The sequence below is a fragment of the Capricornis sumatraensis genome, chromosome 9 (assembly GCF_032405125.1).
Source record: "Capricornis sumatraensis isolate serow.1 chromosome 9, serow.2, whole genome shotgun sequence".
Classification (NCBI taxonomy): Eukaryota; Metazoa; Chordata; class Mammalia; order Artiodactyla; family Bovidae; genus Capricornis; species Capricornis sumatraensis.
In genome coordinates, this window is record NC_091077.1 from 64,967,094 (window position 1) to 64,991,723 (window position 24,630).

Below are 24,630 nucleotides of genomic sequence, written 5' to 3' on the forward strand. Positions count from 1 at the left end.
CAGCTTTCTAGTTTCTTGAGTTAATAAGTATGTCTTTCTCTTAATCTAGTCTGACTTAAGTTTCTGTCATTTGCAACTGAGAGAGTCCAGGTTTCTAAGGAAATGTTTACTGTCATTAAATGAGTTAACCCACTTGAGTGACTTTATATAGACAGAATATGTTCAGAGTTGTAACTAAGCAATAGGAATCCAAAGAAGACCTTGACAGTCATTCCAACTGAAAACTGAGAGAATCGCAGGCTTTATTACAGACATAGTATTAGGGCTGAGCCTTTAAGGATCAACAAGTGGTGCTATAACCAAGGGCACACATGAATGAGCTAGAATAGAATCTATGTACTCGACATTCACTTCAAGGTTCTTTCCTCTGTAAAACAGGGACTCCCAAAAGTCCCTCAGGTATAATCTGGCTCTGATCTATAACCTTCCCACTACTTATGCATTCAAAATTAAAAAAATAAATAAACAAATTGACTATATAAAGGTTTGGAAGCAAGAAAACACAAGGTGTACTGAGAAAACTGTCAGATAACTGGCAAGGCCAGATAATAGAGTACATTCATTCATTTGTTACAAATATGTAGCACATACTGTTCTAGATGCTGGGAATATAGTGACTAATACTAACTATACCCCTGATCTTTATTCTACTACAAAAGGACAATTAACACGCAAACATGTAAATGCATGAAGAAAATAAAATGGAGTGCTAAAGAGTGTAGAGTGGGTAAGTAGAAAGCAGATTCCATCTGGGTGGGCAGGAAATCTCTGAGGAGCAATATTTGAGCTGAATTATGAAATGTAAGAGGTGTTAGCCATATAAAATATTTAGACAGTGAGAGACATAAGCAGAGGGAAACCAGATTGGTATATTCAAGGAACAGAACCAAGGCCAGTATGGGAGAAGTGTGATAAAAGATGAGGTTGGGGAGGTGAAATTTATATAGAAGAGAATAGTGAGAGATGAGGCTGTTAAGAATTCTAACAGTTGACGAATAGCCTAAATATACGTGAAAGTCTTTACAATTTCTTTGAGGAGATAAAATGAGAGAAAAAACAGACACTGATTTATGTGAGATGGAAAAAAGAAAAATAGAAATAAGGCCATATAAAACAGAAAGAAAACTGATACTATAAATTTAACATACTTAAGAATCATTTTAGTAGGTATAATATATACTTAAAATAACCTCTCAAGTAATAAATACATTAAGTGACGTTATTACAGTCTATTGTACCAACTCAATGTAATTTATCATCCTTTTCAAAAAAAATACCAACAGTAGCCACCCTCCACACCCAGATCAGTCTGGAACTAGTCTGAGATCTAGACTCATCAGTGCTTGTTGCTGTTGTCAGTTGCTCAGTTATGTCCAACTCTTTGCAACCCGATGGACTGTAGCCCATAACCTGTCCCTCTCCTGTCCATGGAATTCTCCAGGCAAGGGTACTGGAGTTTGCAGCCATTCCCTTCTCCAGGGGATCTTCCTGACCCACGGATCAGGTCTCCTGCATTGCAGGCAGATTCCTTACCATCTGAGCCTCTAGGCTCATGCTTAGTCATGTCCAACTCTTTTCAACCCCATGGACTGTAGCCTGCCAGGCTCCTCTGTGGGATTTTTCAGGCAAGAAAACTGGAGTGGGTTGCTATTTCCTTCTCCAGTGGATCTTCCCAACCCAGTGATATAACCTGCATCTCCTGCACTGCAGGCAGATTATTTACCCACTGAGCCATTAGGGAAGACCTACAAATTAAAAGGTACCTTTGCGCCTAGCTTCTGCAACAACTTATTTATTTATTTATTTTGCTGAAAAAAAGTGAGGCCTAAAGAAGGAATGGGATTTGCCCACATCACATGTGAGGGTCAGAATAAGAATCAGAATTGTGCTCTCAGATTTTTACTTCATTGCTTTTCCTCTGCATCATACAAACTCTCATATAAATTCCTGGAAATAATCAGGCCCTTATCCTTAATCACTGTATATCTTAAGTCTCAAAACCCAAAATATAAACAATATGAAAACTGCTTTCAGAGAATTACTAGGACTAATAACTTATTATTATAATCTCTTTGAGCAGAGAAACTATGTCTCTTTCATTACTTTTTCCCTAGCACCTAGCAAAATAAATGTTTATTGTAAACATATATTTATTGAACATCTAAATGTATAACACACTGAGATAGCTTCTTCAGGACCATAAACAATGTATATTTACTATGGGCCAGGCACTTTTAAGAGCTCTGTGTGTATTAACACATTAAATCTTTACAGGAACCCTACATTATCCCTGCCTCACAGACAGAGAAGCTGAGGCACAGAGAGATTGAGCAACTTGTTTAAGACTGCACAGAAAGTAAGATGGTAGAGGTGGGATTTTAAGAATAATAAAGCGTATCACAGATCCAGCCTTGAAGAAATTTAACTGTTAGAATGGGAGGTAAGATACACACATTTAAAAACAAGTAAGAACAAATGATAATTTTATGACTACATTTGCACAGTTAAGTGAATAAAGTGCTACATGGAGTATACATATAGTATGTATACTTTTACATAAGAAGCAGATAAAAAAATATATGTGTTATCTAAAAAAGAAACATAGGAAGGATATACTGGAAAACAAGAAAGTTCAAAATATAAAAGGGAAGAGGAGAATGGAGTAGATAGGAATTGGGAAGGAGCGACACTTCTGTGTATATTTTTTTGAAGTTCTGACTTGAAAACATGTTAATATTCTACATATTCAAAGATGAAATTAAATTAACAAGAGGAGATAGTAAATAAATCACAAATTTTTTTGTAGATTGGTTTTATAGTAGTATGGGCAAGCATACATTTCAAATGTATTACAGGATAGATGAAAGTAGAAAATGTGGTAATGTTATTGGGAGACAAGAGCTCTTACTGTGAAAGAGACAAATGTAAAATGGGGAGAGGCAAGGAAGAACCCATAAAAATGGACTGAAACTGGGGTTATTGGTATGAACTCATGCTCTCAAAAATAAGTACATGAGTATACACATTTACACACATACATGTATTTATGCATACACACAGGGTGGTGCACATGTGTGTAGTTAAACACATTTCCTAGCTCTGCAGCTTCCCAGGTAGCACTACTGGTAAAGAACTTGCCTGCCAACTCAAGAGACATAAGAGTCACAGGTTCGATCCCTGGGTTGGGAAGATCCCCTAGAGGAGAGCATGGCAATCCCTTCCAGTATTGCCTGGAAAATCCCATGAATGAGGAGTCTGGTGGGCTACAGTCCATAGGGTCACAAAGAGCTGGATGCGACTGAAGCAACTTAACACACACACACAGCTCTGCCAACAAGCCTAGAAGCAAAGACACCCTAAGCAATGAGCACATCTAGCACCCAAGTTTTGGCTTGAAATAGCAAAAGGGAACCATGGCTCCTTGAATTTCAGGTTGATTCTAAGGAGAAATATGGAAGGCACAAGATCTTGTTATGCCCCAAAGTAAGGAGGTACTCAAAGACTAATAGGGACACATCACACTGGAGTCAGCTTGAAGGACAATTTGAATACCAAAGTAATTAAGGACAGTAATGAATTACAAACCAATGAGGAAAAAAAAAATAGCAATGAGACCATACCAATAACAGATAATAAATAGAAAGAAGGGAAAGTTCTTAACTCTTCAGCAGAATGCTGACAGCCAACTGGAAAATGTTAAGCATGTACTGAGACTGAAACAAATCATCATTTGGCAATCATCACAGTAAAGACTGTTGCATCAAGAATCATGAATAGTTGCTAAATCTAGAATGCTAAATTAGCAGGGTATTTGTATGGTCTTAAAAATGTCTCCCCACAGAAAGCTCATTAGTAGCACAGGAACAAAATCATAACCATACTGTAAGAAATCAGACAACACCCCACCAATAAGGGACAGATGGACATCATGTGCCTCTAGATATATTGTACCCTGTGCAGGATATAACATTATTTATGAGCTCTTTCAGCTGAGAATGCATAACCTGACTTTAATCTTGAGAAAACATCAGATAACCCTCAAGTAAGGAATACTCTACTTCTATAAAGGGAGAAGGGGCTTGTATTTCTCAAAAAAGTCAAAATCATAAAGAACAAAGAATGGCTAAGGACTATTCCATATTAAAAGAGACTAAACAAACAAAAACAAAGCAAATACAGATTAAGAGAGACAGAGTATGTGACAAAGAAATACAATTTATGATCATGTTCTTGCTCCAACATTAGAGGAAAAAAATGAAGGACATTATCAGGTCATGACAAAACTGGAATGCAGGCAACAGGCTAAATAAAGTATGGTATCAATGTTAAATTTATTGCAGTTAATAATTAGTGTGGTTATGGAAGGGAATATCCATGTTCTTAAGAGACACATATTGAAATATTGAAGAGTACAGGGCTATCATACTTACAATTTACTCTCAAAAAAATAGTCCTAGGGACTTCCCTGGCAGTCCAGCGGTTAAGATTCCATGCTTCCACTGTGGAGGGCATGGGTTTGACCCCTGGTTGTGGAACTAAAGATCCTGCATGCCACATAACAGGGCCAGAAATAATCCCAATAATAGTTATAACGTGTGTGCATGTGTGTATGAGGGAAGTAGAGAGAAAGGGATAGAAAAAGAGAGCACATTTGCAAGCACAAATGATTAAGTAAATGAAGTAAAATGTTATCAGGTACATCTGCATAAAAGGTATATGAATGGCTATTTGTACTATTCTTACAACTTTTTTCTAAGCTGGATATTATTTCCAAAACAAAAACATTATGATCCAAGCTATAAAATGCTACAGACAAGATGAGGGAGAGGAGCTGCTGAGGCGAGGTGCTGAAAGCTTTCTTGGAGAATGCAGCATTTTCACTGGTCATGACAGAGCAATGCGTAACTTTCCTCAAGCATCACATTTCTTACCCTGGGGTATGCAAGAGATGACTCTGATGTCTATTTAATGGCTGTCAGTTCTCCCTGGCCAGGAAGCAATGTGTACCTGCTGGTAACTGATTCTAAGACGTTTCTTGAGATTAGGAGAAGACAGTGAAGAGGCAGGAGGCAGCCCAAGACCCAGAGAATAGTTCCCAAGAGCTGGCACCCTGGCGTAAATGCTAGGCAGTTCCTACTCGGCAAACAATCTCTCCCAACCCACTCTGAGCTCTGACCAAATTCCTTCCGTGCTCCAGTTGTATGAAGACAGCTCAGGCATCACCACCAAAGAGCAAGGTCCAGGCCAAGAACTCTCTCATTTCCACAAGGTAAATGGTCATTATCTGAGTTACTGGGTTCCGGGAAATGGCAACCTCTAGCTACCTAATTGCAAGGGCCACATGCCATCTTCTGTGAGTCACTCAGAGCCCTGAGAACGTCAACAGAGTGAAACCTCAATAGAGAACTAGCCCATTAGTATCACAATGGTTGGTGAGCACGACCGAGACTGGAGCCTAATTTAAGCTTTCAGACAAGCAAAGCAATCCATATGAAAACAGGTGAGGATGGCAGACGTGTAGGGGCGTTGGGGGGTGGGAGGCGCAGTGTGAGTTTAGCACACTAACCTGTGAAACCAAGAAGCAGACACAAGGTATGGATCTCAGAATGCACCCTTGGTGTTGGTGACATCCTTGACAGGAATTTACAACCTTATATTCTTTATCCACTAAATGTATGTATGTAAAAAATTGAAAATCACAAAAAGGAAAAACTTACCCTGGCAAGTTTTTCTGGTTTGGAGGAGACATGCAGCTGGGAAAATAGCTCTGTTACCTCTTTGGTAAAGTCTTCATCCCCTAGAAAAACAAGTCCCATGTAAAACACTGTACAAAGACTGGAGTGGATCATTGCAGGGGAAGAAAAGAGAAATAGCAGCAGCAGTAGTAGTATTAACAGCAGAAGCGAATTACATGAGCAAGGTGCTTTAGTGCTTACAAAATCCTTTTTAATGTATATTTTATTATGAATTCTTTCAATGGGCTTGTTAAAATAAAAAAGCATCATTATCCCATTTTAGAGATGAAGAAAATAGGGCCTGAAGAGGTTAATTGACATCCCCTAAATCTCATAACAAATTAGGAGTCAAACCTTGGCCTTCCCACCCCCAATCCACAGCCTGTGCTCTTTGTATTACATCCTATAAGCATGAATGGAGAACTGATGAAAGCAGAGTACTAACTGAGTACTACACATGTGCTTCCAAAGAAACTAAATTTAAGTTGGGACATAAAAGATGAGTACAAGTTAGCCAGGAGAATGTCTTCAGGCAGAGAAAACAAGTACAAAGATCCAGAAAGCATAGCAAGAAGTTCCATCTGTTGGCACTGTCCTGATGGAAGAAGGAGAAGAGGGACAGAATGAAGCTAGGAAAGTAAGCAGGATTCAGGTATTAAAGGATGTTATAAACCATGGTGGAGAATTCAGAACTTTTCAAAAGAGAATGAGGAGCTGCTGAATGATTTTAAACAGAGAGGTAAATCCAATTAAAATTTTAGAAAGATCACTTTAGCTTCCTGGTAGGAATGGAATGAAAGAGAAACATGAAGGAAGGCAGGAAGGCTGAGGCAATAATGCAGGATCCAGATAAGAATAATGGTAGATAATAAGAAAGGAAGAGGAAAAAGGATTCCAAGATGCTGGAAGGATGGTGAGGAAGCTATTGGAATAAGCTTGATGAGCAATGATGTGGAACATGGAATACTTAATACCTGAGAAACATGCAAGCAAATAGGTGAGTCAAGATCAAAAACAATCAGCACATCCAAACAAATGACAGGAAACGTTGTTTCTCTCTATTTATCTAAATCCTAGCCAACCTCCTCTCTGAAGCACAGCCCAAGTGTGTTCTGCACCAAAGACTACAGAGAGAACTCTTGTATACAGAAATCTCCTAGTACTTACAATCTGTGTGAGTATCTCTCATCAATCACTAGTTCATGGTAACCAAAGCAAATTATTACTGCTTCATACCTGCTTTCCTCCCCAAAATCCTTAGGGGGAAGAAAATCTGCCTTGATTCTTCTCTATCTGCTATTCTTTTGTCTTCCCTTGGGATTCAAGGCAGAACATTCAAATCATTTAGTGATCCCAGGTATAACACAGTTTGGGAAAAACTGATCTCACTCAACGATACAACTGTGACCTTTGTAACTTGTTTAAACAACTCCTAATCATATCCTACTAAAAATTTGACTCTTAGCAGGGGATTTTGTTTTCCCAGCAAAGCTCTAAATTATTTGGGATCAAGGGATGAATGTGCATCCAAGTGGGATGCAAGCATCTCAAAGAGTAAGTGTAGGAGGGGGAAAAAAATGACTTTTACTTATAGCCATTTATCTCACTCTTTAAGAAGTTATTTTCTAGGATACACTTTAGAATGTAAATAACGTATTATTATGGGTACATGGTTATAATTTATACACATTCAAATATATATATATATATATATATATATATAGGGTCTAAGTGCTCAAAAAACTTTTACTGCTGAAGGTTAATCAAAAAATGTTTGTATTTGCAATATGTACAGACCTGGAAGGTATTAGGCTTAGTGAAATAAGTGAAACAGAGAAAGATAAAAACTATGTTATCACTTATATGTGGAATCTAACAAATAAAACAAATGAGTATTTTTTAAAAAGATAAAATCAGGGGGGGAAATGGAGATCTTTGTCATGTACTCCCCATCAATTTGAGCATAAAAAGCAGTTGTTGTATTAGAACAAGAGTACACAAAGACAAAAGGAAGACTGGGTTGATGCTTTGGGGGGGACTCAGAAGAGAGGCTGGCACCACAAGCAGGAAGTCTCCTACAAAAACGAAGGGGTCGGGTACATAAAATAGAAGGGCAAAGGCTACGGATGCTGACAGAAACTGAAGATGATCAACATCACCAGAGTCAGGCTCTGTGGTTTTCTCTCCCCTATCCTACCATCACTTTTCTTTTTTTTAAACTTCATGGAGATATAATTAAATACCAAGGTCAGTGTTGCGTTCTCAACCAGAATCACTAGGGAGGTCTGTTGGAAAGGGTGGCATGCAGCACTCCAATGCTATCTTTGAAGAATCCTGATTTCTGGCAAACAGGTAGGGAATAAAAATATCAGACACAAATCCATCTGTTTAGAAATTCCTCTGAATGGTATTTAAAATCAGGATTTTTGATTACTACACAAAGTGAGACGTTGACTAAATTAAACAAATACTGTTAATGGTATTATGTACCGCGGTTGCTACTGCTAAGTTGCTTCAGTCGTGTCCGACTCTGTGCAACCCCATAGATGGCAGCCCACCAGGCTCCCCGTCCCTGGGATTCTCCAGGCAAGAACACTGGAGTGGGTTGCCATTTCCTTCTCCAATGCATGAAAGTGAAAAGTGAAAGTGAAGTTGCTCAGGCTCCTCCGCCCATGGGATTTTCCAGGCAAGAGTACTGGAGTGGGGTGCCATTGCCTTAACCTAAATTAAGTTCATAAAATAACCAGGAATTGATTAGGAATAATGGAGTAACTTAAGCAAATCAAAAATCAGTTTATAGGTGTCCTGCCAAGTGAGACTTTGAAAATGAAGATCTTTATTTATTTACTTCTGCCATTCTAATAACGAAAATAATAGCCACCATTTGTTGAGTGTTTACTATGAGCCACACCTTAAACATAACATTTCATTTAGTTATGAGAGGGATTAGCCATCTCTACTTATAGTTAAGGAAACAGAAGCTCAGGGTTAAGTAACTTCCCAAAGTCACAAGGCTTAATAAATGGCAGATCTTGATTTAGAACCCAGGTCTAACTCCAAAATCCATCCTTTTATCTACCATGCTTACTGTCTTCTCAGTATACCAAGACAGCTTTAAAAATTCATATTCAAGGACCATTTTGTATCAGGACTCTTTACACAGAGTAAGATGTTATATAAATATTATCTATTTAGCAAGGTATTATATAACCAGACGATTGGTTTAAGATGTGGTACACACAGGGTTCTGGGATAACCTAGAGGAGTGGGATGGGGTGGGAGGCAGGGGGGAGACAGGAGGGGACATGTGTATACCTATGGCTGATTCATGTTGATGTATGGCAGAAACCAACACAACATTGTAAAGCAATTAGCCTCCAATTAAAAATAAATAAAATATATTCCACATCACCCATGAAAATTACCACAGACCAGAATAAATCCCTGCCCAATATTCATTAATTAATACCCCATCAGGTAGGAGGCCACAGAAGAAAAAAATCTATGCTATCAGCTTACATTGAGACAGGGCATATTGTGCCTTGCCCCAACCCTTGTAACACTCCCAATCTGCTGCTTAAAAAACCTAATGGTAAAAGTTAGAGATTTGTAAAAGACTGGAGATCTATCAATGCTATTATTCTTTGCCATTTTATAGTGCCAAACCCCCATACCTTACTGTCCCATATTTCTAAAATAGTGACTTGTTTTCTGTGATAGATCTCTGTAGTGCATTCTTCAGTATCTCTGTACATTCTGGTGACCAATATCTTTTTGCCTTCATCACGTGGAATGAACAGTAATATATACGGACTCTAATGCCACAGGGCTATGCTGAAAGCCCCACTTATTTTCCCAGATATTAAAAGCTGACCTTGATGATCTAGATTTTCCTCACAAGTCAGTTCTAATACAGTACCTAGACCATTTGCTGCCATGTTCAAGTTCTTTGATAAATAGCCAACAAGATACCCTGTACTTACTTCAGAAGCTAGTTTCCAAGGTACATAAAGTGTCCAAGGAAAAATTATAATTTTGCAAGACTAGTATAAAATATTTAGGACATATGATGGTTATATATGTACTGATATCTACATACGTACTGCACATAAACACGCTACATCCTTCCCACTCAAATGCTGGATTTCCATATTACCTTTCTTCTCTTCCTCCTCTTCCTCACAGAGCTCTGCTAGGGAAAACGCTTCTTTGAGTTGCTCCAATTCAAGTTTTAGAGTCTTTAACTCTTCTCCACTCAGAGAATTAAGAATAGACTTCACCTGAATTGATATAATAAGCATGAGAAAGAAAAACATTCTCAAATGCAGAACAGGTTATAGACCATAGTAAAATTAAAATTATGAATTCACGAGCTCTTAAGAACCTTAACACAAGAGGAAAGATAGGGAGAATTTGTGCTTCCAAAAACAATATAAACCACTGCAGCCATACCACCCTGAATGTATTTCATCTCATCAAAAATGATATAAACTAGAAATGTATAGAAATTAGTGCTTAACTCAGCTTAAAAATTAGGAGAACATGAAATAGTCTTGAATCAATTAAAAGCTAACAGGTAACTAAATCCAAATTGGCATCTTAAGCCAAAGAAACTTATAAAAAGAAAAAAGAACAAGATGAAGGACAAATAATAGATGTACTATTAAGACATCTTTGTTAATCTGTCCATTTGTCTTTAAAAATTTAGAGAAACAACACTTGACTCATTCTTTTCTAGTAATTAATTCAAATATTAATTTGTTTGTTTTGGCATAGTATTTTCAGAGTGTCTCAAGCCTCTACCTGACATACATTTCATTTTCCAACTGCACAAAAGAAGAGAGATTATGCAGTGTGCTTTTGCTGGAAGACTACCCCAGATGAAATTTTTGGTTTGGAATTACCTTTATTTCACTTTCTCGAGAGAGCATCTCCAGAGCTTCTAGATGTGAAAGGCCTTGAAATTCATCAAAGAGTAGCCCATAATGGGTTTTCTTGTCTGTTTCCATGGTAACCTCATTGGAAGTCCATAGTTCTTCTTTCTCCTTTGCCTCTCGTAAAACCTGAAAGAGAGGTGGAGGCATTATACTGCAATACATAACAAAAGCTTAAGGATGAGTTTTGAAAGTCTAGGGAAGCAAAACTGAGATGAATAACACTGCTCTTTCATTATGGAACTGTGATTCAAATCAGATAGGCTCAGGAGCTGCAGGGAAAAAATGATCACATAATTTGCTCCTACACAGGGTAAATAACACCCTAAGAACCAAGTGTTTTTCTGAACGTGGTTTTTACTATTTTTCTAATAAACAACCCTAAAAGGGCTTGGCATCTTATACTGCACTGAGAAGACATTCTGAGGGAAGGAAAGAGGAGGAAAAGAAAAAAGAACTGTGCATTTTTCTAAGCATTAGGGCTGTGCAGCCCCTCACAAAAAAAAAAAAACAAACCTTAATTAAAAAAAAAAAATCACTAAAAAGTCCTCAAAAGGAAATACTAACAAGGTCCCAAGTTAACACAGGCAAAAACACAGATCAAAATAGAAACAGAAAGTAAACAGATAAATGCAAATAGTACCTGAGACAGTGTAGAAGTCCGGTTCATCAGACCCTTGGTTCTTTTAAATCCAGGATCCCCTTCTGCTATTACATCCATTGTCTTTTTTCCAATGAATTCTAAGGCATCCAAACCCCCACTGATAACACTCTTTCCCTAGGAAACACATGCAACCTCTTCACAATAATGTTGAAGAAAGACACCTGCATGTTTTGATCACGTAAAATAGTGGATAACAATATCAACTGGCAAGAAAGTGGGGCAACTAAAACAATCATACTGCACTTACGGGATTGTAAAGCAGTATACCCCACTTTGGAAAACTAAGAGTATGTCTGAATATATCAATATCCTATGACCTAGCAACTCTACCCATGGTTAAAAACTCAAAAAATTGTGTAGAGGTTCATCAAAAGACACACACGAATGCTCACAGGAGTACTATTATAAAAGCTAAAAACTGAAAACTACCTCAACACTTGCCAACTCTGGAATGAGTGTTACACAGTCACTCAGTGAAGCACAACAAAGAAAATGGAATACACCACACAGCTATACCATGAATAGATTATACAAACATAATAATGAATGAAAGAAACCAGATACAATAGAGTACATTCTTTATGATTCCTTATACAGCAAGCAAACTTAATGTATGTTGGAAGAAGACAGAACTGTAGCTACCTTAGAGGGCAAGAGAGGGAGGCATACAAGACGGGGAGACGGCACAAGGAGACGTGCTATACCCCCTGCTGTTTCTCAGTCTGAATACATGCACACTGTGAAAATTAAAACTGAACCCTTATGATTTCATTTTCCTGAATATAGATTATACTAAGTAAAAAGTTAACAAGTACCAACTATTGTCATGCAGGAGATATTAAGCTTCCTATACAATCCTTTCAAAAATGTTTCTAATCATCTATGGCTTTATAAGTATTCATCATAAACATCTCATTTTCCCTTCATCTAAAAGATGTAATTACGAGAAAAATATTTTTGTAAAGCAGAAAGGTTTTTCTAGGACCAACAAACTAAGAATTCTTAGTCCATAAAATATTATGTACATTTCCTCTCCATTACTCATCTCCTCCTCCCTCTTTAGCTTCTAAGTTTTTCAAGTAGCTCTCACTCTACACTTAAAATCAAAGTGAATGATCTTCAGCAATCTGAACTCCCATAACAGTAATCATTCCCCATGACTTTTAAGGAAAAAGAAAGAGAGACAAAACCCATTATAATGATGGAAGGAAGCAGGCCACCTTGGCAATTTTCACTCACTGTGCTCTGAACAGCAGTAGAGATGGTCGAGAATACCCCAAACGGCCCACTCATTGGAGAGGAGTTTCCATTCTCTTTGGCATTAGTCTCTCCTATAGTAGGGAAGGGATGTGTAAAAATGGACAGTCCATAAATAGGTTTGCTTTATTAGCATCTTGGCAAGAATACACAGAAGAACTGTACAAAAAAGATCTTCACGACCCAGATAATCATGATGATGTGATCACTAATCTAGAGCCAGACATCTTGGAATGTGAAGTCAAGTGGGCCTTAGAAAGCATCACTATGAACAAAGCTAGTGGAGGTGATGGAATTCCAGGTGAGCTGTGTCAAATCCTGAAAGATAGTGCTGTGAAAGTGCTGTACTCAATATGCCAGCAAATTTGGAAAACTCAGCAATGGCCACAGGCCTGGAAAAGTTCAGTTTTCATTCCAATCCCAAAGAAAGGCAATGCCAAAGAATGCTCAAACTACCACACAGTTGCACTCACCTCACATGCTAGTAAAGTAATGCTCAAAATTCTCCAAGCCAGGCTTCAGCAATACGTGAACCGTGAACTCCCTGATGTTCAAGCTGGTTTTAGAAAAGCCAGAGGAACCAGAGATCAAATTGCCAACATCTGCTGGATCATGGAAAAAGCAAGAGAGTTCCAGAAGAACATCTATTTCTGCTTTATTGACTATGCCAAAGCCTTTGACTGTGTGGATCACAAGAAACTGGAAAATTCTGAAAGAGATGGAATACCAGACCACCTAACCTGCCTCTTGAGAAATCTGTATGCAGGCCAGGAAGCAACAGTTAGAACTGGACATGGAACAACAGACTGGTTCCAAGTAGGAAAAGGAGTACGTCAAGGCTGTATATTGTCACCCTGCTTATTTAACTTATATGCAGAGTACATCATGAGAAACGCTGGACTGGAAGAAACACAAGCTGGAATCAAGACTGCCGGGAAAAAATCAATAACCTCAGATATGCAGATGACACCATCCTTATGGCAGAAAGTAAAGAGGAGCTAAAAAACTTCTTGATGAAAGTGAAAGTGGACAGTGAAAAAGTTGGCATAAAGTACAACATTCAGAAAACAAAGATCATGGCATCCGGTCCCATCACTTCATGGGAAATAGATGGGGAAACAGTGGAAACAGTGTCAGACTTTATTTTTGGGGGCTCCAAAATCACTGCAGATGGTGACTGCAGCCATGAAATTAAAAGACGCTTACTCCTTGGAAGAAAGTTATGACCAACCTAGATAGTATATTCAAAAGCAGAGACATTACTTTGCCGACTAAGGTCCGTCTAGTCAAGGCTATGGTTTTTCCTGTGGTCAGGTATGGATGTGAGAGTTGGACTGTGAAGAAGGCTGAGCACCGAAGAATTGATGCTTTTGAACTGTGGTGGTGGAGAAGACTCTTGAGAGTCCCTTGGACTGCAAGGAGATCCAACCAGTCCATTCTGAAGGAGATCAGCCCTGGGATTTCTTTGGAAGGAATGATGCTAAAGCTGAAGCTCCAGGACTTTGGCCACCTCATGCGACGAGGTGACTCATTGGAAAAGACTCTGATGCTGGGAGGGATTGGGAGCAGGAGGAGAAGGGGATGACCGAGGATGAGATGGCTGGATGGCATCACGGATTCAATGGACGTGAGTCTGAGTGAACTCCAGGAGATGGTGATGGACAGGGAGGCCTGGCGTGCTGCGATTTATGGGGTCACAAAGAGTCAGACACGACTGAGCGACTGAACTGAACTGATATGAATTTTTTAAAATCAGATCTTACCTCCAACATATAAGGCCTTAGCATTTTTCAAGAATTTTAAACCATTTGCCTATTTAAAATATAAGCTAAGGCAACTTTTTTTCATTTTCATTTCAAAACAAAATCCAGTCTTTTGAACAACCTACTGACTATATATAAGAGACAACATGATTTTCTGCACAAGCTAAAACCACAGGGTCAGAAAACAGATCAGTGGTCACTGAGAGTGAAGAACTGGTGGAGGGGAGTGACTACAAAGGGGCATTGGGGTGGGGGGGTGTAAGAATATTCTTGTCTCCTGTCTATACAGATATAGGAAATATTCTACAACTGAATAATCACAATGGACTATGATTACACAGTGTAAAGAGGACTGAATGTTTGTCAAAATACATAAAACTATAAACCGTTGGTCCTCTGTTCTGTGGATGTCAAACCTGTGGATTCTCATTTTATATAAAGGACTTGAGCATCTGAGGATGTTGGTATCCATTGGAGGGCTCCTGGAACCAATCCCCATGGATATTACAGGATGACTATACCTAAAGAGAGCAAACTTTATGTAAATTATTAACTCAATAAATCTGATTTTTTAAAAAATCCAGGCTATTTTAAACTTTATCCTAGAAAATTATGCTTCTTCATAAGATTCAGATATGCATTAAGGAGATTTTTTTTTTTTAATCTGTACTATTAACGCTAAAATCTCTTACAGGAGATCAACAAATAATCTACTGTAGGGAGGACTTTTGCTTCCAACTCTGATGGATTATCTGATGTCAGACTTGCCCTTCTACCACAGCATCTAGAAAAGTGGACAAAATACAAAGAACAATTATCTCCAGATACTAGACAACAGACTATACTGGACTATGGTTCAGAAGAGACAAGAAAAAAATGAAGAGAATTCTGATTGGTTTGCTTTTCAGACCACAGCACAAGGAAGGGAAACCCAAGCAGAGCATGGTAGTCTTACTAAGTGGAAGAAACAGGCAGGAAAGCTGAAGCGCCTGGAATTTGCAGGTCAAAGTACAAGTATTCCTCATTTTATTGCGCTTTACTGCACTCTTCAGATAATGCTTTTTTTTTTTTAACAAACTGAAGGTTTGTGTAACCCTCCATTGTCAGATATTGGCTAGGATTTTTCATTAATGAAGTATTTTTTAATTATGTACACTTTTTTTTAAGATATAATGCTACTGCACATTTAATAGGTTATAACAGTATAAATTTTTACATATGCTTGAAAACAAAAAAAAAAATTCTGAGACTCGCTTTATTGCAATATTCACTTTATTGAAGTGCTCTGAAACTGAACCCACAATATCTTCAGTCAGACTTTACTGTACTGGAGAGGAGGGAGCTACAGAGGTAAAGATTTCCAGCTATCTACACAGGCATGCCCTTGAGTCTTGGGCTGAATACTAAGCTATTGTTATATTGGAAGACTCCATGATACTGGGCAAAGAATGACCATGAAGCTGTAAACTAAACAATGCCCAAAGCTCATGCTAGGCTGAGAGATATTTGACTTCCAAACAATCAAGTAGACAGACCTAGTTTAACACCTAGAAATTAGATAGAAACCTCAGAAGTGTTAGAGGCTTAGTAGCTAAGCTAAACTAGCACTTATAAAGGCTACCCTAATTCACCCTAAAGCAGCTTAAAATGAAGTCTTAAAAAGATCAATCTAATCTACAAATGGGCTTCCCTGGTAGCTCAGCTGGTAATGAATCCACCTGCAATGCAGAAAACCCTGGTTTGATTCTGGGTCGGGAAGATTCCCTGAAGAAGGGATAGGCTACCCACTCCAGTATTCTTGGGCTTCTCTGGTGGCTCAGGCGGTAAATAATCCACCTGCAATGTGGGAGACCTGGGTTCAATCCCTGGGTTGGGAAGATCCCCTGGAAGAAGACATGGCAACCCACTCCAGTATTCTTGCCTGGAGAATCCCCATGGACAGAGAAGGCTGGCAGACTACAGTCCATGGGGTTGTAAAGAGTCAGACATTACTGAGTGACTTAAGCACACACACAAGCTACAAATATCTTCACTGCCCTCCAAACAAAACTCACTCCCTTTCAAAGACAACAAAATCCACTCAACTATGTAACATTTTTAATTTCCAGCATCAAAGAAATGAAAAATGTGATCCATAACCAAGAAAAAATACTAGTCAACAAAAATAGACTCAAATGTCAGAGATGACAGTATTAGCAGACAGGGACACTAAAATAAATACATCAGAAGGTGAGAAATGGAAAATTCAAAGAAAAAAGAAACAAATGGAATTTCTAGAGTTGAAAATATAATGAAAGTGAAACTGAACATCATTCAGTCGTGTCCGATTCTTTGCGACCCCATGGACTGTAACCTGCTAGACTCCTCTGTCCATGAAATTCTTCAGGCCAGAATACTGGAGTGGGTAGCCATTTCCTTCTCCAGGGGAGCTTCCCAACCCAGGGATGGAACCCAGGTCCTTTTAAAAGTCACTGAGTGGACTTAATAGCATTAAACACAGCAAAAGATTAGCAAAGCCACAACAAAAGGACAGGAAAAAAAGGCTTAAAAAAATGAACCAAACTTTAGTGACAGTGCAACAACACCAAAACTAACACATTAAAATATTTTTTCAAGCCACAACAGATTCACATTCAGCTAACTTTTATTAGACTCTTACTCAACTGTACCCAGCAAAAAGCTAGGCAATTTTTACATTCTATATTTATGGTTTTATTTAATGTTTATAACAGTCCTCTGCAATATAAAATGTTGCATAAATAATGAAAAATATACACCTAAGTGGTTAAAGGACATACATCTCTGTCAGTCAAAGATCTCAAGTTTTCTTTCTCATCAGTCCCATGATGCCCTGAACATCACACTCCATAAACATCTACTGAAGAAATGAGCTGAACTATTCCATTTCAATCTATAATTTTAGGCTGTAACATTTCCATATACTGACCTGTTGCATACTGGACTTCTGTTGAAATTTCACTAGGACTAGGGATTCCAAGGGAAGTCTCTGCCTTCTCAATGACATTTGAAATACCTTGTCCTGATGAGAAAAATGATAACATTTTCATATTTGAATATTATTTGCAATTGGCCACCAAAACTTAAGAAACAAACCAAAATTTAAACCCACAGATTTTAAAATTCATTACAAGACTTTACTTTGACCTTATATAACTGATCTTGGGGAGTTTATCCTTATCCCCTCCCCTCCAAAATTGATTATCACTAAATAATAGTTTTATAATTCCTAAATGTCAACCTTCTAATGAAAATTACAAATTTTAGTGGCAATATAAATCAGCCCATCATTCTAATGCATCCTCAAACTATAAAGCCTCTGTATAATCATGGAAGAATAATAAACTCATTTTTAACACAGATCTGTAGCAAAATATGCACAAGAATTAACAAAATGACTGATGACCTTACCTACTGTGGCTACTGTAGCTGAGGCTGAGGAGAGCAAGGACTTGCCCCAACTGCCCCAATAGCCCCATCCGGACTGAGGTACATCTTTGGAAACAGTCTCCTATTTTTCCCAGTAGCGAGAAAAACCAAAGGCAAAGAAAAATGGAAAAATTAGAGGAAAAGTCAGAGTGCATACACAAGGTAGCTAATTATTGGCCAAAAGTATGGCTGAACAAACACATACTATGTGGCTCAAGAAATGTATTGACTGACAGATGTATGTTACCTGCATGTAAGCATCAAATAGCAAAGGCAACTACTCATAAGCATTTATAGAACTGAGAAAATTTAGTGTTTTATGGTTATAAAAGGAAATAAATACGTATAATCCCAATTTGATATTGATTCCATATTCCTTTTAGCCCCAACATTTTTTAATCTCAGTGTTTTAATAGATACTCTACTTTGCCTGCAGCCTGTGATGCCTGAACAGGGAGAACTTCTCTCTCAACGTCACTGGAAGGTTTGGACTCTGGTCTTTTCCGAGTAGCAGCTACAGCTTCTGATTTACTCTCTGACTTGGCACTTTGGTCAACTGACTCAAAATTCTTGACTGGCTCACAGTTCTCATCTTCACGGATGGGAGTTGCTTCAGTTATCACTGCAGTCTCAAGATCATCTTTATTCGACATGATTAGATCATTGCCTGGTAAAATAAAAGCCCCACCCCAAAAAATTAATTATAGGCTTTTACTTGTTACTTGTTAAAAACATTTTGAGATTATCAGTAAGTCACATGCAGGTGTAAGAAATAATAGAGCTCTAATATACTCTTCATCCAATTGTCCCCAAGGTAACAGTTTGCAATAGCAAACACAATAGCATTTCATAACCAGGATACCGATATATACCATCCCCTGATCTAACTCAAAATTTCACCAGCTTTATACTCATTCGTGCGAGCATAATTACTTCTATGAAATTTTATCACATGCACAGATTCATGTAATCATTATCACAGGCAGGATACAGAATAATTCAATTATAACGATCCCTTGTGTTTTAGCTATCTTTAGCCACTCCCACCCACCTCCTAACCCATAGCAATCACTGATACTCTCCATCTCTATACTTTTGTCATTTCAAGATGTTATATAAATGCAGTCATACAGCATGTAACCTTTTGTGATTGAGTTTTGTTTACTCAGCAAAAGTCCCTCAAGATCCATGCAAGTTGTTGCATTAGCAGTTTCTCCCTTTTTATTGCTGAGTAGTGTTCCTTGGTATGGATGCATCTCAGTTGTCTCACCATTCACCTGTTGAAGGATGCCCGGGCTGTTTCTAGTTTAGGCCTATTACAACTAAAATGCCTATAAACATTTATATACAGGTTTTTATGGGAATATAAGCTTTCATTTCTCTGGAATAAATGATCAGTGCATGCTTAATTTTGTAAGAAGCTGCCATACTCTTTTCCAAAGTAGCTGAACTATTTTACATTTCTACCAGCAATATACAAGGAATCAAGTTTCTTTTTATTCTCATCAGCATATGGCAGTGTTATTTTTTATTTGAACCATTCTGATATAGGTGCGCTAATATGGGTTTAAGCTTTATGTTGCATTTCTCTAATGGCTAATGATACTGAACATCTTTTCATGTGCTTGCCATCTGTATATCCTCTTCAGTGAAACAGCTATTTTTATCTTTTGTTTGCTTTCTAATTGGACTTTTTTTTTACTGTTAAGTTTTAAGAGCTCAATTCAAGTCCTTTGTCAGATATGTGGTTTGTAAATATTTTATTCCAGTTTGTAGCTTATCTTTTCAACCTCTTCATAGTTTTTCACAGAGCAAAACTTTTTAGTTTCAATGAAGTCCAATTTATTAACTTTTCCTTTAACTGACATTTTTTAAAACACCTTATTAGTTATTAATCATCCCTACCTCAATTTTTCAGAGAGAAGATTATGAAATCTCAGCTATCAGGATAAGATTTACATCACGCCAGCTTTTGAATAGCAAAGTTAACCAATTCAATTTCTTCCAGAAGTACAGATCTTTAGTGATTAAAGCAAAGATATTACTGATGTATTTACAAACAGGAGATGCTGGTTTCTGAGATAACAAAGTATCACCAGGGGAAGAAAAAAAATGCATTTCACACATACACACACACACCCAGACCTTAAGTATATATAAGCACATATCCTGTACCTATATATACTGACCACAGGCTTTCCTGGTGGCTCAGCTGGTAAAGAGACCACCTGCAATCCAGGAGACCCAGGTTCAATCCCAGGGCTGGGAAGATCCCCTGGAGAAGGGAATGGCAACCCACTTCAGTATTCTTGCTGGAGAATTCCATGGACACAGGGGCAGTTCATGAGGTTGCAAAGAGTCAGAGGAGACTAACCCCCCCCACACACAATCTAATCACATAATTAGATCCAATCCATCAATGCCATCAAAACATTTCTAACATACTAAAAATGAGAGACATAATAACAACTAAGGCAGCCTGTAAACAGCACTATAATTGAGGTACACAGAAAATTTTTAAAGGACAGGCAGCAAGGAAAAGTATGTGAGAATCAGGAAATAACATTCAACTTTAGATACCTTTAAAAAGCACACAACAGTGATCACAAACTGGAATTCTGAGTTCCAAATCAACCCCACAGAGGTTTTTGTTTGGCCTGCAAAATGTTTAACGCTTTTTTATACTAACTGGTTTACATTTAAAAATCAGACTTCATATTCAAATAGAAATCTCCAACATCCTTTGTAAAACCGAACAATTTGACAACACTGGGCCCACATTCAACTCGGTAATAACTAGCTCATGCCATGGAGAAGGCAATGGCAACCCACTCAAGCACTCTTGCCTGGAAAATCCCATGGACAGAGGAGCCTGGTAGGCTGCAGTCCATGGGGTCGCTAACAGTCGGGCACGAGTGAGCGACTTTACTTTCACTTTTCACTTTCATGCATTGGAGAAGGAAATGGCAACCCACTCCAGTGTTCTTGCCTGGAGAATCCCAGGAAGAGAGGAGCCTAGTGGGCTGCCGTCTATGGGGTCGCACAGAGTCGGACACGACTGAAGTGACTTAGCAGCAGCAGCAGCTCATGCCAAATATTTGCTGGGATCTTTTAGACAGGGTAGTGCTCTCTAGATCCCCCTAATCTCCACCCAACTCCACCTGACTCATTTATGTTACCTGAGTAGCCTTTGTAGGCATCTGAACTTGCCTTAAAGGCATCTGCCTTAAAGAGCACTTAGGATTTTGGTCTTTTTTAATTTTTTTTTTAAATTACAAAAGCATGATAACACATTTACAGGAGACTTGGAAAAACTGAACAAGGTTACATATGGATCCACTATACATTACAATTATTTTTTTAAGTAAATAAACTAAGATTTTTAGTTGGAGTTTCAATATAAAACTCTCAAAAATTAATAGAATGAATATACAGAGAAATGGATATTAATAGAATGAATATACAGAGAAATAGGATATTAATAGAATGAATATCCACTAATAGAATGAATTAGAGAAATGAATATCCATTAATAGAATGAATATAGAGAGAAACAGAAGGTCTACTACCTGAAAAGCACTGTGAACCAAACCAACATAATTAAGATTTATACAATTTTCACATAACAGTAGAATGCAAATTCTATTCAAATTCCTATGGACTATAAACTACTATCCAAAAAATACAGAAGGCTTCACAAATTTGGGAGTCATTCTTGGGCAGCACCCCTGATAATCTTCTTTGGGTGGTTCCAATTTTAGTATATGGGCTGCCAAAGCCAGCACAAGGGCACTTAGGATTTTGACAGATCAAGACACCAATGAGAGAATTCAAGGGTGTGGAAACAACACAAAGGAAAGCTCAAAGGTCTGAGATATGAAAGTGTGGAGTGCAAACAGATAGCAGAAGTAGTTATTATGAGAAGGAGAATGATGGGGAGGCATAAAGCTAGATAGATTTATATAACATCATAGATCCTAGACCATAGAGTATATGATATACCATACATTATATGATACATTATACACTTCTAAAATATAAATGAAATCAGTCCTGAATATTCATTGGAAGGACTGATGTTGAAGCTGAAACTCCAACACTTTGGCCACCTGATGCGAACAGCTGACTCATTTGAAAAGACCCTGATTCTGGGAAAAACTGAAGGCGGGAGGAGAAGGGGACGACAGAGGATGAGATGGTTTGGATAGCATCACCAACTCAATGGACATGAGTTTCAGTAAACTCCGGGAGTTGGTGATGGACAGGGAGGCCTGGCGTGCTGCAGTCCATGGGGTCGCAAAGAGTCAGACACGACTGAGGGACTGAACTGAACTGAACTGTATGACAAGTTTTGGGGACTGGGAATTAATTTAAGACAATTTCTGCCTACTTACAGGGGCCTAACAGGAAAGGCTACAGAGTTGGTATTTTTGTTGTTTTAATTAAATTATTTATTTAGGCCACACAGCGTGGTTTGTAGGCTCTTAGCTGCCCTGGTCCCCAGTCCGAGGCAGTGAGGGTGCAGTCTTAATCACCGGACTACCAGAGAACTCCCAGAGCTACACAGTTCTTGCACAAAGTTCCACCAATGTTTCCTGTAGCTGAATATACATATTTACTTTTTCTTTTACCATCTTTTTGCTATCCGTGTGCTCTTGCCAAGCTACAACACACAGTGATATGTACTTCACACACACATTAGATGTTATATATAGTATATAGTAATATAATGGGCTGTGGAGTTAGGCTGACACTCTTCCAATTCTATACCTGAGTGACTGTGAGATTAGTCACCTATCTGCGTCTCTGCTTCCACATCTGTAAAACCTACATGCCAGAATTCCTAGAAAGACAAAACGACCCGGTGGACGTGAAGGGTTCGGAACAGAGGCAGACACATAATCACTCACGTACTAACAGCAGCTGTTAGTACGAAGTGGTTGCCTGGAACATTACTATCTACTAAAATAACCACTTGTCTTGAGACGGACAAAATCTGCTCTCCCTTCTCCCCAGTTACAAGAACAGGTGCCCAACGGGAGTTCTGGCGTAAACCTGGGCTCCTAAGTTCTCCGACGCCGACAACGACGAGAATTCCTCACACGGACTTAGCGTTTCAATAACCAAAGGACTTCCGCAGCCTCAGCGTCCACCGCGAGGGGCCAGCCGGCCAGCCCCAAGCTGCTTCCTCCCGCTCCGCGACGACCCCGGGACCCCACACCCGGCCCGCCTCCTCCGGGAAAGCCCCTCACCCAAGCCGCCTCCTCCCTCACCGCCGCCACTGCCTTCTCCGACAAGCTGCTCCTACTTCCCCGGAAGTCCTCTTTCAGGGTGGAGACGGCCTCGCTTAACCGAGAGAACTTCCGGGTCAAGCAGCAGCTCCGGCCGGAAGGAGCTCGGCAGGCGTCTGGTGAGTGATGGCTAGTTAGGGGTCGTTGTAGGGGTTGTGGAGGGGTTAGTGGGGCTGCCGAGACGTGGGTTTGAACCGGTGGGTTAGGGTACGAGGTAAAAGAAGCTGGAGTATCCGTGGCCGTTTTGCAAGCCTAGCCTAGGCTGCTGCAGGCATTCGGCCATCCTATATTTACTGAGCTCCACCTACCTGCCAGACACTTCTCTGGGCTTTTGGGACACTGTGGTTTACGAGGGACTGTGGCTTTGTGCTCAAGTAGTTGACAGCCTAGTGGAGGAAACCGACCATAAACAAGTTTACAAGCAAACACGGTTATCTAAGATGGTAGTGCGTGCTCTAAAGAAAATTAAGCAGAACAAAGTGATGGAACGAAGCGAAGGGTAAATCTTAGGAAGAGCTGCTGAAGAGTGTTAGGAGCAGAAGGAATAGCAACTGCAAGGGCCGTATCATGGGAACAAACTGAGCCGGTTTAAGGAAAAGGCAACGGGCCACTGTGAGTGGACCGAAAAGAGGAAGGTGAGACCAGGAACTTAAACTGGCCAAATTTTGTAGGGTTTGTGAGCCAAGTTAAGAATTTTGACTTTTATTTGAAAAGCAATGGAAAGGTATTTGAAGGCTTCTGTGCTGAAGAGTAACATGCTGTGATTTATGACTTTAGATTACCCCTGACCCCTCATCAGAAAGATGTACCTCTTGAGTTGCTCTTGGGCAATGAGAATGTGTGAAACCCAAACTGATAGCCAGAAAAAAGTTAGAGACACCTTCATTGTACAGCTGTACAGATGTGCAAAACTAAGTGCCAGAGAGGTGAAGGCACCTGGCCTTTTAAGAACCCGAGACTTCTAACTCAATTTCATGTTTTCAGAGTTATCATTTTAATATCTATACATAATAACTGTCACTTCCTAAAACCCTTCAGAAAGTTTATTTGCTTTAATGGTGATCCTCTAAATTTAGGGGCATCAGTGTCACCTGGGAGCATGTTAAAACTGTGTATTCCTCCCAAACTAAAAACACTGTAAGTATAAAATAGGTGTTTTCTTCCAATCTTCTGTTGTAATGGAAAGTGCATAGAATTTGGAGTTTAAGAATAGAAATTTGGTAAACCGATTAACTGTGTCTTAATCTTATCTTTTAAATATTGTTGATAATTGTAGTGGAAAATGTTCCAATTTTTTTTATCTTAGAATCTCTTGAGACTTTTGAAACTTTTTGAGAATATCAAAGAGGTTTTGTTTGTGTGGCTTATGTCTATCATTATGCCATTTTAGATGTCAAAACAATTTTCCAAAAAGTTATTAATTTGAAATAAATTCATTACATGTTAACATAAAAAGCAGGTCTATGAAGAATAGTTTGCCCGCAAAAAATTTTTTGAGAGAAATGGCATTGTTTTGCATTTGTACAAGTTTCTTTAATA

The 24,630-nt window shown here is 38.8% G+C and overlaps 1 protein-coding gene and 1 non-coding gene across 4 annotated transcripts in view; both read right to left on the bottom strand.

Annotated features, from left to right (window-relative positions):
• The window catches only part of FAM114A2 (family with sequence similarity 114 member A2), a 42,241-nt gene extending 19,141 nt beyond the window's left edge, over nucleotides 1–23,100 (bottom strand). For 2 of the 3 annotated variants that reach the window (XM_068980413.1, XM_068980411.1), the window contains exons 1-9: nucleotides 23,053–23,084; nucleotides 18,226–18,467; nucleotides 17,783–17,882; nucleotides 17,301–17,393; nucleotides 12,573–12,664; nucleotides 11,313–11,447; nucleotides 10,640–10,798; nucleotides 9,892–10,015; nucleotides 5,718–5,797 (exon numbers count right to left, since the gene is read on the bottom strand). In XM_068980413.1, coding sequence (XP_068836514.1) covers nucleotides 5,718–5,797; nucleotides 9,892–10,015; nucleotides 10,640–10,798; nucleotides 11,313–11,447; nucleotides 12,573–12,664; nucleotides 17,301–17,393; nucleotides 17,783–17,882; nucleotides 18,226–18,453 — 1,011 coding nt within the window. In that variant the 5' untranslated portion in view covers nucleotides 18,454–18,467; nucleotides 23,053–23,084. Of the gene's footprint in view, nucleotides 1–5,717; nucleotides 5,798–9,891; nucleotides 10,016–10,639; nucleotides 10,799–11,312; nucleotides 11,448–12,572; nucleotides 12,665–17,300; nucleotides 17,394–17,782; nucleotides 17,883–18,225; nucleotides 18,468–23,052 lie in introns of all 3 variants that reach the window. The other variant, XM_068980412.1, reaches the window with a different exon arrangement.
• LOC138086691 (U6 spliceosomal RNA) lies at nucleotides 21,479–21,581 on the bottom strand. Its single transcript, XR_011145403.1, has one exon. It is a non-coding gene; the product is annotated as a U6 spliceosomal RNA (small nuclear RNA).
• Nucleotides 23,101–24,630: the final 1,530 nt, after the last annotated feature.